Source organism: Oryctolagus cuniculus, chromosome 7 (genome assembly GCF_964237555.1).
Source record: "Oryctolagus cuniculus chromosome 7, mOryCun1.1, whole genome shotgun sequence".
Classification (NCBI taxonomy): Eukaryota; Metazoa; Chordata; class Mammalia; order Lagomorpha; family Leporidae; genus Oryctolagus; species Oryctolagus cuniculus.
In genome coordinates, this window is record NC_091438.1 from 130,004,708 (window position 1) to 130,017,961 (window position 13,254).

At 43.2% G+C, this 13,254-nt stretch overlaps 1 protein-coding gene and 1 pseudogene across 1 annotated transcript; one reads left to right on the forward strand and one right to left on the reverse strand.

Moving 5' to 3' along the window:
* Positions 1 to 5,875: 5,875 nt before the first annotated feature.
* On the reverse strand, positions 5,876 to 6,208 carry LOC127493694 (transcription and mRNA export factor ENY2 pseudogene; annotated as a pseudogene).
* A 5,486-nt stretch (positions 6,209 to 11,694) lies between these two features.
* Positions 11,695 to 12,642, forward strand: LOC100352681 (olfactory receptor 2A7-like). The gene has a single exon (XM_002715700.2). It carries the CDS (start codon positions 11,695 to 11,697, stop codon positions 12,640 to 12,642), a length of 948 nt encoding a protein of 315 aa, XP_002715746.2.
* Positions 12,643 to 13,254: the final 612 nt, after the last annotated feature.

Below are 13,254 nucleotides of genomic sequence, written 5' to 3' on the forward strand. Positions count from 1 at the left end.
TAAAAGATCAATACACAAATATTTTTGGATTTCTATACACTAGCAATGAATAATTTTAAAATGAAATTAAGGAAAAATTCCATTTATGTAGCATTAAAAAAATAAAGTACCCAGAGGAAAGAATTAACAAAAGAAGTGCAAGACTTGGGCACTGAAAACTATAAAACATCATTGAAAGAAATGAGATAACCTAAAAGAATAGGAAGACATCCCATGTTTATCAATCAGTAGACTTAATATTACTAAAATGGCAATACTCTCCAAATCTTTCTACAGAGTCAACACATCCCTATCAAAACCTTAGCTAACTTTATTTCTTAAGCCTATTTTGTATTATTTATTTAATTTATTTGAAAGACAGGTAGATTTATTTAACTTATTTGAAAGACAGGTAAAGACAGAAAAACAGACAAGAGAGATCTCCTATTCACTGTTTCCTCTTCAAAATACCTGTAAATATCAGGGCCAGGCCAGTATAAAGCTAGATGCAGGGAACTCAGCTGAGGCCCCCCATGAGGAGGCAGGGACCCAACAACTTGAGCCATCACCACTGACTCCTAGGGTGCACGTTAGCAGGAAGTGGAGTGGAGCTGGGACTTGAACCTAGGCACTCTCAAGGGATGCAGGCATCCCAAGAAGTATATTAACTGCTATGCCAAATTCCCACTCTCAGGCTACCTTCAGAAGAAATTGACAAGTTATTGATGAAATTCACAAGAGATCCAAAATGGTCAACACAATCTTTGAAAAGAACAAAGTTAGAGAACTCACTTTTTCCAATTTCAAAACATACTACAAAGCTACATTAATCAAGACTGTATATTCCTGGCATGAGGTACATAGGTGAATGGAAAAGGATTATATTTCCTAAAACAAATGTGTACATCTATGGAAGAGTTGCAAAAATTATACAAAGAGATCAATATAATTAAATTAGAAGTCAAGAAATAAGCCTTCAGATATAGCACCTAAATTAAAAAACAACTAAAATGGGTAAATTGAACATCAAAATTAGAATATCTTTGTGCTTCAATTTATAGATTCAATGCAATCCCAATCAAGATACCGAAGACCTTCTTCTCAGATCTGGAAAAAATGGTGCTGAAATTTATATGGAGGCACAAGAGACCTCGAATAGCTAAAGCAATCTTGTACAACAAAAACAAAGCCGGAGGCATCACAATACCAGATTTCAGGACATACTACAGGGCAGTTGTAATCAAAACAGCATGGTACTGGTACAGAAACAGATGGATAGACCAATGGAACAGAATAGAAACACCAGAAATCAACCCAAACATTTACAGCCAACTTATATTTGATCAAGGATCTAAAACTAATTCCTGGAGCAAGGACAGTCTATTCAATAAATGGTGCTGGGAAAATTGGATTTCCACGTGCAGAAGCATGAAGCAAGACCCCTACCTATCACCTTACACAAAAATCCACTCAACATCGATTAAAGACCTAAATCTACGACCTGACACCATCAAGTTACTAGAGAACATTGGAGAAACCCTTCAAGATATTGGCACAGGCAAAGAATTTCTGGAAAAGACCCGGGAGGCACAGGCAGTCAAAACCAAAATCAACTATTGGGATTGCATCAAATTGAGAAGTTTCTGTACTGCAAAAGAAACAGTCAGGAGAGTGAAGAGACAACCGACAGAATGGGAAAAAATATTTGCAAACTATGCGACAGATAAAGGGTTAATAACCAGAATCTACAAAGAAATCAAGAAACTCCACAACATCAAAACAAACAACCCACTTAAGAGATGGGCCAAGGACCTCAATAGACAGTTTTCAAAAGAGGAAATCCAAATGGCCAACAGGCACATGAAAAAATGTTCAAGGTCATTAGCAATCAGGGAAATGCAAATCAAAACCACAATGAGGTTTCACCTCACCCCGGTTAGAATGGCTCACATGCAGAAATCTACCAACAACAGATGCTGGCAAGGATGTGGGGAAAAAGGGACACTAACCCACTGTTGGTGGGAATGCAAACTGGTCAAGCCACTATGGAAGTCAGTCTGGAGATTCCTCAGAAACCTGAATATAACCCTACCATACAACCCAGCCATCCCACTCCTTGGAATTTACCCAAAGGAATTTAAATTGGCAAACAAAAAAGCGGTCTGCACCCTAATGTTTATTTCAGCTCAATTCACAATAGCCAAGACCTGGAACCAACCTAAATGCCCATCAACGGTAGACTGGATAAAGAAATTATGGGATATGTACTCTTTAGAATACTATACTGCAGTAAGAAACAACGAAATCCAGTCATTTGCAACAAAATGGAGGAATCTGGAACACATCATGCTGAGTGAAATAAGCCAGTCCCAAAGGGACAAATACCATATGTTCTCCCTGATCGGTGACAACTGACTGAACACCAAAAAGGAAACCTGTTGAAGTGAAATGGACACTATGGGAAACGGTGACTTGATCAGCATAGCCCTGACTGTTAATGAACAACTTAATACGTTATCCCTCTTAGTAGTTTTTTTGTCTATTCTACTTAATATGACTGGTTTAATTCTGTAATTAATACACAGTTATTCTTAAGTGTTGAAATTTAACTGAAATGTGATGCCTGTTAAACATAAGAGTGGGAATAAGAGAGGGAAGAGATGTACAATTTGGGACATGCTCAAGCTGACTTGCCCCAAATGGTAGAGTTAGAAACATACCAGGGGACTCCAATTTAATCCCATCAAGGTGGCATGTACCAATGCCATCTCACCAGTCCAAGTGATCAATTTCAGTTCACAATTGATCATAATGAAAGGACTAAGAGTCAAAGGAAGCACAGAAACAAGTCTAGTACCTGCTAATACTAACTGATAGAATAAATAAAGGGGAGAGTGATCCAACATGGGAAGCGAGATACTCAGCAGACTCATAGAATGGTGGATGTCCTAAACAGCACTCTGGCCTCAGAATCAGCCCTAGAGGCATTCCGATCTGCCTGAAAAGCCCATGAGAGTATTTCAGGTATGGAAAGCCAAGACACTCTGGCAAAAAAAAAAAAAAAAAAACAAAAAACAAAAAACAAAAAACAAAAAAAAACCTAAATGAAAGATCTCTGTGAGTGAGATCCCAGTGGAAAGAACAGGTCTTCAAAGAAGGAGGTACCTTTCTCTGAAGGGAGGAGAGAACCTCCACTTTGAATATGACCTTGTTTAGACAAGATAAGAGTCAGTGAACTCAAAAGGCTTCCATAGCCTTGGAAACTCATGACTGGTGCATAGGGAGATTACTGATGCCATAAACAGGAGTGTCAATTTGTAAAGTCAACAACAGGAGTCACTGTGCACTTACTCCTCATGTAGGATCTCTGTCCTTAATGTGCTGTACATTGAGACTTAATGCTATAATGAGTACTCAAACAGTATATTTCGCTTTGTGTTTCTATGGGGGTGCAAACTGTTGAAATATTTACTTAATGTATACTAAACTGATCTTCTGTTAAAAAAAAAAAAGAAGAAGAAATTATCAATTCCCAACTTGACTCTCACTGGGATTAAACATGGCAATAGGTCTGATCTGATTTCATCATCATTTAAAAAATCATCTATTATTTTTCACTTTATGTTTGTGTGGGAGCAAACTGTTGAAATCTTTACATAATGTATGCTAAACTGATCTTCTGTATATAAAGAGAATCGAAAATGAATCCTCATGTGAATGGAAGGGGAGAGGGAGTGGGAAAGGGGAGGGATGCGGGTGGGAGAGAAGATATGGGGGGGAAGCCATTGTAATCCATAAGCTATACTTTGGAAATTTATATTCATTAAATAAAAGTTAAAAAAAAAAAAGAATAAAAAACAAGCAAAAAAAATGCAACAACATTCTGAGAATGAAGCCCGCCAACCTGGGGCATCTGTCCTGCACACTGAGTTCTTCCCCAGCCCCTGCAGACAACCATGAGGGGTAGCAGCACCAGCACAAAGGTGCACAAATTGAAGGTTATTTTGTTCCAGTTGTCTTATTCCAAACTAGACCCGGCCAATTGCCAGGATGACCAGGTGAGAACTCTGTTTAAATCGTCTTCAATGTTTAAAAGCAAAGCAATTCCAAGAAAAGAGAACAATTTTGCAGGACCATGTGTGTTTACAAGTGTCTGTATGTGGCCCTTCCTCAGGCTTAAGCACCAAGGATTTGGAGAGCTGCCAGGTGTGGGTGCCGGTCTTTTCACCCTAGGAAAACCTGAGCTGAAAGAAGGCATCAGCGGATGATGAGAGCAGAGAGCGGCAGGGCTGAGCACCCAGCACTCATTTCCCAAGCTGGCTCTGAGAGTGAGTGAATTTGGCTCCCAAACCAAAGGAGGAAGTCAGGGATTTTCCAACCTTACCTGATGGCTTCTTCTTCTTTTTTTTTAATGATCTATTTATTTATTTGAAAGGCAGAGTTAGTGAGAGTCTTCCATCCACTGGTTCACTCCCCAAATGGCTGCAACAGCTGGGGCAGAGCCAGGCCAAACCAGGAGCCTGGAACTCCACACAGGTCTTCCATGTGGGTACAGGGGTCCAAAGATTTGGATCATCCTCTGTTGCTTTTCTCATTAAAAAGAAAGTAGATGTGAAGCGGAGCAGAGGAGCAGCCACGACTTGAACTTGCACCCTCATGGCATGCCAGCATCACAGGCAGAGGCCTAACTTGCTGTACCTCAACACCCTCCCCACTTGAAGTGTCACAGAGAGTGCTGGGTAGTGAGGGTGCACAAAGGGTCTTGCGGGAGAAGGAAGAAGCAGCATCCCTTGATAAAGGTGGGGAGAAAGGCACTTGGAAAGCCTTGAATTCTTCACCAAAGGCCAATTTCAGAGGTGAGCAGAGGGTTACAATCTATGCTTTGGCCAAGGGTGGAGTGGAGGAGGAGGGACTGGACGCTGGCTTGGAGAGGGCATCACTTAAGGCTCAGAAAAAGAAACTGGGGTGCAAACAAACACCCCCACACCCCCAGCAGTAGTCCCATGGCTGCCAGCTGAAAACCTCACCTCTATTTTAACGAGCAAACCCAAGCTAGAAGTCTGCTTTGGTGTGGCGGGGATGGGATAGGAAGAGGGGCAGGGGAGAAGGCAGATGCCCCACGCTACATAATCAACAGCAAGGTGACTGTGTGATGCTGAGCTAGCTGTGTCCTACCAGTTGTGATGGGGACTCAGCTGAGATATACTTTCTTGAACCCCAAAATTCAACTACATGGGCAGTGGTTACACTTGGCAGGATGCTTTGTTATAGCACAGCTTACATATTTCAAATGGAGAAAATGTTAGTGTAATTTATGGTGCCTTAAGATAAATTTCCTTTGGGTGGGAGCTTCTCTTCTAGTGCTTTGAGATCTACAAGTTTATCCAGAAACTTTACTACTGTGGAAAATGAAGACGGCTTAAATCAAATGGGGTAAGGGTAGGGCAGAGTGGAGGGTCCTGGGCTTTCCCTTCCGGTTAGTGGCTGTGACATTGTCCTTTAAGGGACTGAGGGAGCTTCTTTTTTCTTTAGACATAATCAGGCACTGCAGTTCTTGCAACACAGCTTTGATGCGACATGAGCCCTGCCATTTTGCTAGCCTTGTTGTGGCTCTTGGCTCTACCACTTCATTAGAACTATTCACTCCATTCATATTACATTTTGTTACACATTGTACAGAGGGGAATGCTTCTGGGTATTCAAGTCCACATTCTCTTTTAAGGCTGTATTCTTGATTTTTATAAATTGTTCTTGGAGGCCTATTACCCCATCCATTTTTTTTTCAAAGTCATTCATAAGATATTTATTAAAATAACACATTTAGGGAAAAATCAATACAATGTATACATCATTACTGAAAACTGTATACCATAATACAAAAAAGGACTTTATTTTGGGAAAATGACCTCTAATTTATGGCAAGTTTTACTTTCAGAAGTAAAACCACAGAACAACACAATCTAATTTAATCTTAAAGGCTGGCATGCTGAGCAAGGAATGTTTTTGTAGGAGCTCCTTCTTCACACTGTCAGGTACCAGGGCTCAAGTTAACGTGTTCTAGTCCTTTTTCTAGTCCTCTTTACAGTGTGCCTTCAATTGATCCTTTCAGCCACATTCAATTAATTTAGCTCTCAGCAGCTCTTTGAGGCGTTCTTTCTGCAGTTTCTATCAACTCTGGGTTAATCACCGCTGTCATCTGCGTATCTCTGTTCATCTTGCTAACCACCATTGCTTCGGGCGAGGGCCGTCCCTTTCCAGGGACGAAATGACCCTTGTGCTGATGACCGTTACCTACTGCACTCCTGGGCTTCCCGGACTTAGACCCCCAATAACTGAATCTTTTGATACCATAAGAAGTCAGGATGCAACATAGGCCAGGACCCAGTGGGGCATGGTGGAGAGGGCAGAGTGGGGCACTCTGGGGGTTGACAGCAGTGAGGAGTCCGACCCTGACCTCCCACCCCATGGAAAATCCCTATCCATCCCTTGTATTTCTCAACCCATGCACTTTCTAATTGATTTTCACACAAGTGTCTCCACTGGACTGTGACATAGAATGGGAAGAGTGTGAGAACAGGGGGCATGAGGTTGGGAGAGTCAGAGACTTCAGTGCGGAGGCCCTGGGTGCCAGGCTGAGAGGGTTTAAAGTACACTCAGGGCTAGGGAGGGCTGTGGTGGGGCTTAGAGAATCCCAAGACACAGAAGGCTCATTAAGAGGCTGCCTGACTCATCCTCCCAGAGGATCAGAAGAAAAATGGTAAAGGAGGACCCAGCAGGCTCCTGGCTCATCCCTCATGGAGAGCACAGCATCATCAGGTAAGGACGGGGAGGGACACAACAGAGGCTGAGGCATGCAGTCCCCACACCTGGGCCATCCCTGCCTGGTGCTCCCCACCTGTCCCTTTCTCTGGCTGGATACCTGCCTACCTCCATCTCCTTTCCATTCATACCAGGACTTTCAGGCCTGGCATCCGCTCTTCTCCCTGACCTCCATCCTTCTCTGTTCATTGATTTTTCTCTGCACCATTGTCTGTCTCTTAGTCGCTCTCCTTCTTTGTCTTTTGGGCATTCTCCTCAGGAGATTAGGGCTGTTGCTACAGAGCTGAGACAGTGGCTCTCCCCTGCAACCCAGTAATCAGGATTTGGATCCACAGGTTGAGGATGAAGGACAAAGAACAGATAAGACCAGTAAATGAAGGAATGCCTAGTTATGGGGGCTAGAAAAAGGGCTGTTTGGGAGTCAAGGAGGTAGGACAAGACACTGAAACTGAAAAGAGCTACAGCACCCTCGTTGCAGAAGGGGAAGAAAGTAATCAACAGGATACTGGATCCTGGATTCCTCTCTGGCATGGCCCCAGGCCAGGCCTTGGGATGGTCAGAAAGGAGGCCATAATGGGCTTAGAGATGTCCATTCAGCTATTCTCGGCCCTTCTTTCTCTCTCCCCTAGGTACTCTCCTCCCATCCATTTCTCCATTCTGCATCACATTCTGGTCAGTTTGGGACAGGTGGAGTGGGATGCCTATGGAAAGACTGCTACAGTAATACAGTCATCAGGGCCAGGTGAGTCTGGAAGATGAGATTCCCACGTGGAATCTTTATCAGTTGCCTCATCTTGAGCCAGTTTCTGTGAAGGATCTCACCATTGTCTTGGGGCTTAAAGGAGTCACAGTCTTTTGGTGCCATAAGATGTCAGGATACAACACAGGCCAGGATGCAGTATGGCATGGTGGACAGGGTGGCGTGGGGGATGCTCAAAGGGTTGAAAGCAAGCAAGGAGCCCAACTCCACACCTCTTCCAGCTGGCATGGACCAGAAACCATCCTTCCCTACCATCTTTGCAATGTGGTCAGCTTACATTTGATACTCTTGTGGGGCTCAGGAAACTATCTATAAGGACTGCCCTCACTAATGCAAGTTGGTTTTATTATGCTAAAACTTGCTTTCTTGGTATAACTCCCAACCATCCCTCTTGAGACCACCCAAGTGTCCTCCATCTGCCACATGAAAGATTCTCAGACAGTTGGTCCTGAGCTTTTCATTTCTGCAGGGGAACCACCTTTCTTTGCTTCAACTCTCACTCAGATGATGTGGTTTCCAGATCCCTCTTTACAGCCTGTTTCAAATTGTCCAGTGTCCAGACACTGTTCCACGCCACTTCCAATGATCTCCCAGGATCATTTCTCAATGATGGAGCCTCACATTGGTTTTTTCAGAAGTTTAGTTATACTGATCCAGTTGAAGTTCAAAGTTACCTCCCAATGAACTTCGGTCCCACTTAAGACTAGTATAGTTGATTTTTTGAGCTAGAGAAGAGGACATGAGATTTCACGTTTGTGCTATAACAGTCTGTGCTATTGTTGGCATTGTCTTCTTGTTCTTGTTGGCATTGACCTCTTGTTCTATCCTGTCAAAACTTGAAATTTGATTTTCAGCCATTAGATCAGATCTTCCTCACTGTGTTCATGAGCTGTCATTACCAAATAGCCCATGGGAATGTGATCTTGAGTTTCCTGGTTGTCAAGAAAAACTGTCTGTATCCACCTCTTTCTGACCTTCCCCTTCAACACCTACTTGTGTTGAAGCTACCTCTCATGACTTGCACTCAGTCCTGTTGACACCTGCTTCCTTAGAGGTCTTGATCCTTTGCTTCCCTCTATCTCTCTCTCTTTTGCTTTTCCATGCAATGTATACACATTCTGAACTTCTTCCATCTCAGGAAAAACAAAAAGCATCCCTGCCGTCTTATATCCAGATCTGTACATATCATCTCACCCCTTCCCTTTACTACCTAGTTCACCCCTCAGAACCCACTACAACCTGACATGTCATCACAGAAACTTTTCATACCCAAGCCACTGACAATATCTACATTATCATGTTTGGGGATAGGTTTTGGTCCTCTTTCCCCTTTGTCTCTCTGTAGCATTTGGAACCACTGACACTCCCATTTCCAGGAGATTCTACATCCCAGGGGTTGTGCAGAAAATCCTCTTGTAGCCCTGGTTGCTCTTTCTCAAGCCCCAACTCCTCCACTGCTGGTTGCTACGCTGCTCATGTTCCTGGGCAGTGTCTTTGGACCCTCTGCTCTCTTGCTGAGAGTTCTCATCCATGCTCTGCTTTAATTATCCTCCGAACGCTGGTGCTGCTTAAATTTTGATCCTCCATTTGTATCTCCATTTTGAACTCCACGCCTACATGTGTAACTCCCTGTTGGCCAGAACTCAAGAATGTCCCATTTTTCAAACTTTGTCTATAACAGAATTAATCATTACCTCCCTGCCATTTCCTGCCCTGGTCTGTCTTTCCCTCCTCTATCTTCATCTAGGTTTTATCTTGTTGAATGGTGCTAATGACAACGTTCCAAAGCCTGAAACCTCAAACTCATCCTTGTCTTCTCCCTTTCTCATCATCTGCATCCTTCAGTGAACATAGGCTTTTGATTTTCTATACTTCTCTCTAATCTCTCTTCCCTTCTCTATTTTCTGAAGACTTACCCTTCTTCTGCCTTTTTCTCATATCCCTTATCTGCTCTTCTTCTAATGACTTCTCCCAACTTCCACTCAACTAGTATGTTTCTGAGATGTAAGTCAGAAAAAATTACTATTTATTACTCAATGGTGGCTCACTACAGCTTAAAGGATCAAGTCCATGCTCACTAGCAAGGCATTCAGTACTCTCCATACCCATTTCCTCTGACATCTCAGCCTCATCTTCTAAGACTCTCCTTTCCTCCTACCCCTGTGTAGACCAGCTTGCCATCATCATTTATTCCTTGTGCTCTCTGGTTGCACAGAGCACTCCTTTAACTATAGTTGTTCACACCTGTTGCTCTTCCTGTTTGAAAAACTCTTCCTGAGTTCTTTGGCTAATTCCTTTCTCATCCTTTAGGGTTTATATCAGGCGTTCTATTCTTGGGGAAGTCAGGCTCTGAAAGATTAGCCCAGTTGTTCCTTTTCTGGACTCTAATGACACCCAAAACTTAATTCCTATCATAGCACTTATCACCAGCTGCCATCCATTGTTTACCTGTCTCCTCACTGTGCGTGCTCTTGAAAGAGATTTTTATTTCCACATCCATAGTGCTCAGTACACAGCTATGACTTACGGCACGTGTTTTCATAATGGTGTTGATCCCATTAGATGGTAGTTTTTGCATCTATTCTTCTACTTCCCCAACTAAACTGTAAGCTCCTTGAGAATTAGGAATACACCTTATCCCTGTCAGTGTTTGTCCTAGAACAGGTTCTGATAAGTAGTAGATGTTCAGTATTTCTTAACTATTCAATGAATAATACCAGGAGGAAGAACATTTGATGGGCTACATTATTGGGCTCCATTCCAGACTATCCACAGGGCTGGGTGCTTCATGCATATTATGAATTACTTGTCACAGGATTTATCCCTGGTAGATATTATGTCCATTTTATAGAAGAGGAAATTGAGGCTCAATGAGATTGAATTCCATGAACAGAGCCACAGTGGAAGTACCAAGACTTGAACTTCAGTGTTCTGATTCCAAATCCAATGCTTTTCCACTAGAAAATACCACTTATTTTGGCATGATGAACAAAGGAATCAGATTCCATCATTGATATTATAAACTAACTCCAAGCAAGGCTTTATCTTGGATCCTGGACAGTTACAAATCTCTAGGAGACAAATGGATAGATTATCATTACTCCCACTAGTCTGGAGGGTTACACAGATGCCTTTAAGCAGTGAAGACAATCATTATTCAAGTAGAGTCAATTTCTAGAGTCAATCCTGTTCCTTTCTGGGTAAATCCAGAGACAGGATTGGCAAGAAACATCATCTAAAATAAAATCAGTTAGAAGAATGCTTCCAGAGGGCCAGTGCTATGGCATACTGGGGTAAGCTTCTGCCTGTGGCACTGGCATCCCATATGGGTGCTGCTTTGTGTCCTGGCTGCTCTTCTTCCCATTCAACTCTCTGATTATGACCTGGGAAAGCAGTGGAAGATGGCCCAAGTGTTTGGACCCCTGCACCTGTGTGGGAGACCTGGAAGAAACTCCTAGCTCCTGGCTTCTGATTGGCCCAGCTGCAGCCATTGCAGCCATTTGCGGAGTGGACCAGTGGATGGAAGATCTTTCTCCCTGTCTCTCAACCTCCTTATCTGTAACTTTACCTCTCAAATAAATTTAATAATAATAATTTAAAAAATGCTTTCAGAAACCCAAAGAAAGCCAAGAAACACAGGTGTTAAATTTTCTAAGGACATTTCATATTTATGCTGTCTTATGTTTTCTCCATATTTCTGACTCCTCCTATTTATAGTGATCAAGGTAAGAAAGGGTTCTGGCTACTTGTTTCCAGATAAAAAGAAGGGAAATTTCAAATATCCATCATCTCAGTCTTCAACTAGGATCAGGGAAGACAGTTCTAAGAAAGGGACCATATGATGAGTAGCTCCCACAAGAGAAGAAATCAGGTGACCTTGCTGGGGCTGTTAAAGGAAAGAATGAGACCCTTAGAGTCCATAGAAAATGGTTTTTCCCAAGAAGCTGAATAGGTCATGAAGATTTCCTTCTCTTGTCAAAAGCTATCTGTATCACAGGTCTCGGGACTGACATGAATCCTAAACAGGATCCAAATAACCACTGGCTTTTCCAGCAACCGAATGGCCATCATATCTGAATATGCATTTTAAGCTGGGCTACTAATATGACCATTTCTCTTTCTGCAGCTGAAACAGAATGCAGGACTTCCCCTGGAAAAACCACAGTTCTGTGTCTGAGTTCATCCTTCTGGGCTTCTCCAGGAATCCGAAAATCAACATAATCCTCTTCAACATCTTCTTCTTCCTCTACCTCTCTACACTTGTAGGCAATGGGCTCATTGTCACCTTGATCCACCTGGACTTCCACCTCCATACACCCATGTACTTCTTCCTCAGTGTTCTTTCCATGCTGGATATGAGCTATGTCACCACCACTGTGCCCCAGATGTTGGTGCATTTGGTCTCTCTGAAAAAAACTATCTCTTATGCTGGGTATGTTGCCCAGATGTGCATCTTTCTGGTGTTGGGCATCACTGAGGGCTGGCTTTTCTCTGTCATGGCCTATGATAGATATGTGGCTATCTGCCACCCACTAAGGTACAAGGTTATCATGAGTCCAGGGCTATGTGGGGCAATGGTAGTCTTCTGTGGACTGTGGGGTGTCAGCTGTTCCTTAGTCTACACGGTCTTCACCATGCGCCTGCCTTACTGTGGTCCCAATGAGATCAACCACTTCTTCTGTGAGGTCCCTGCTGTTCTGAAGCTGGCCTGTGCGGACACATCTCTCAATGACCGAGTAGATTTCATCCTGGGCTTCATTCTTCTGCTGGTACCTCTCTTCTTCATCCTGGCCTCATATGTCTGCATCTTTTCCACCATCTTGAAGATCCGCTCAGCCCAAGGTCGACTGAAGGCCTTCTCCACTTGCGCATCCCACATTGCTGTGGTCACCATGTTCTGTGGACCTGCCATGTTTATGTACATGAATCCTGGAGCCAATGCCTCCCCAGAGAGAGACAAGAAACTGGCTCTGTTTTACAATGTTATCTCTGCCTTTCTCAACCCCATAATCTACAGCCTCAGAAACAAAGATGTAAAGAGAGCTTTCCTCAAAGTAACAGGCTGGGGCAGGGCCCTTGAGTGAGGTCCCTGGAACACAGACAGCGACAACTAAACCTGGAGGTGCAGGATCTGTGGCCCTTCCACTCAGTTCCCTCCCATAACCCAATGGGCAGGCAAGAATCATTGGCTGTTGGTTAAGAGAGATGAGGTATGAGGGTGAGTGCTTGCTATGGACCTACTGATGGCTCCAGCAGCTGGGCTATCCACAAACACTAGGACACCCAACTGGAGGCAGAGTGCCAAGCAGGACTCATGTCTGATTTGTTTGTTTCCCCAGGGCCCAGCAAAGGGTCTGGCACAAAGTATCAGTAACATTTGCTGATTGAGTGAGTGCATAAGGATTCTATTAAATCAACTCAAGATGGCTGGAACAAGATGACTCAGAGGACCCCAGAGAGTAATATTATTTTATTTCAATCAGGAGTATGAGCAGTAAAGAAGCATTGTCTCAGAAGAAAGGAAAAGTGACCTTAAGAACAGGGTTCTGGAATTGGCCACTGTTCATCCAGCATTGTTCAGAGGAGTGTGGACCTAAGAATACCCAATTCCTTCCCCTGGAAAAGTGAAGAGATATGTTGAGGGATCTGTCACTGTCAGGACCCAGATGAAACATTTCCCAAACTGTATCATAGTG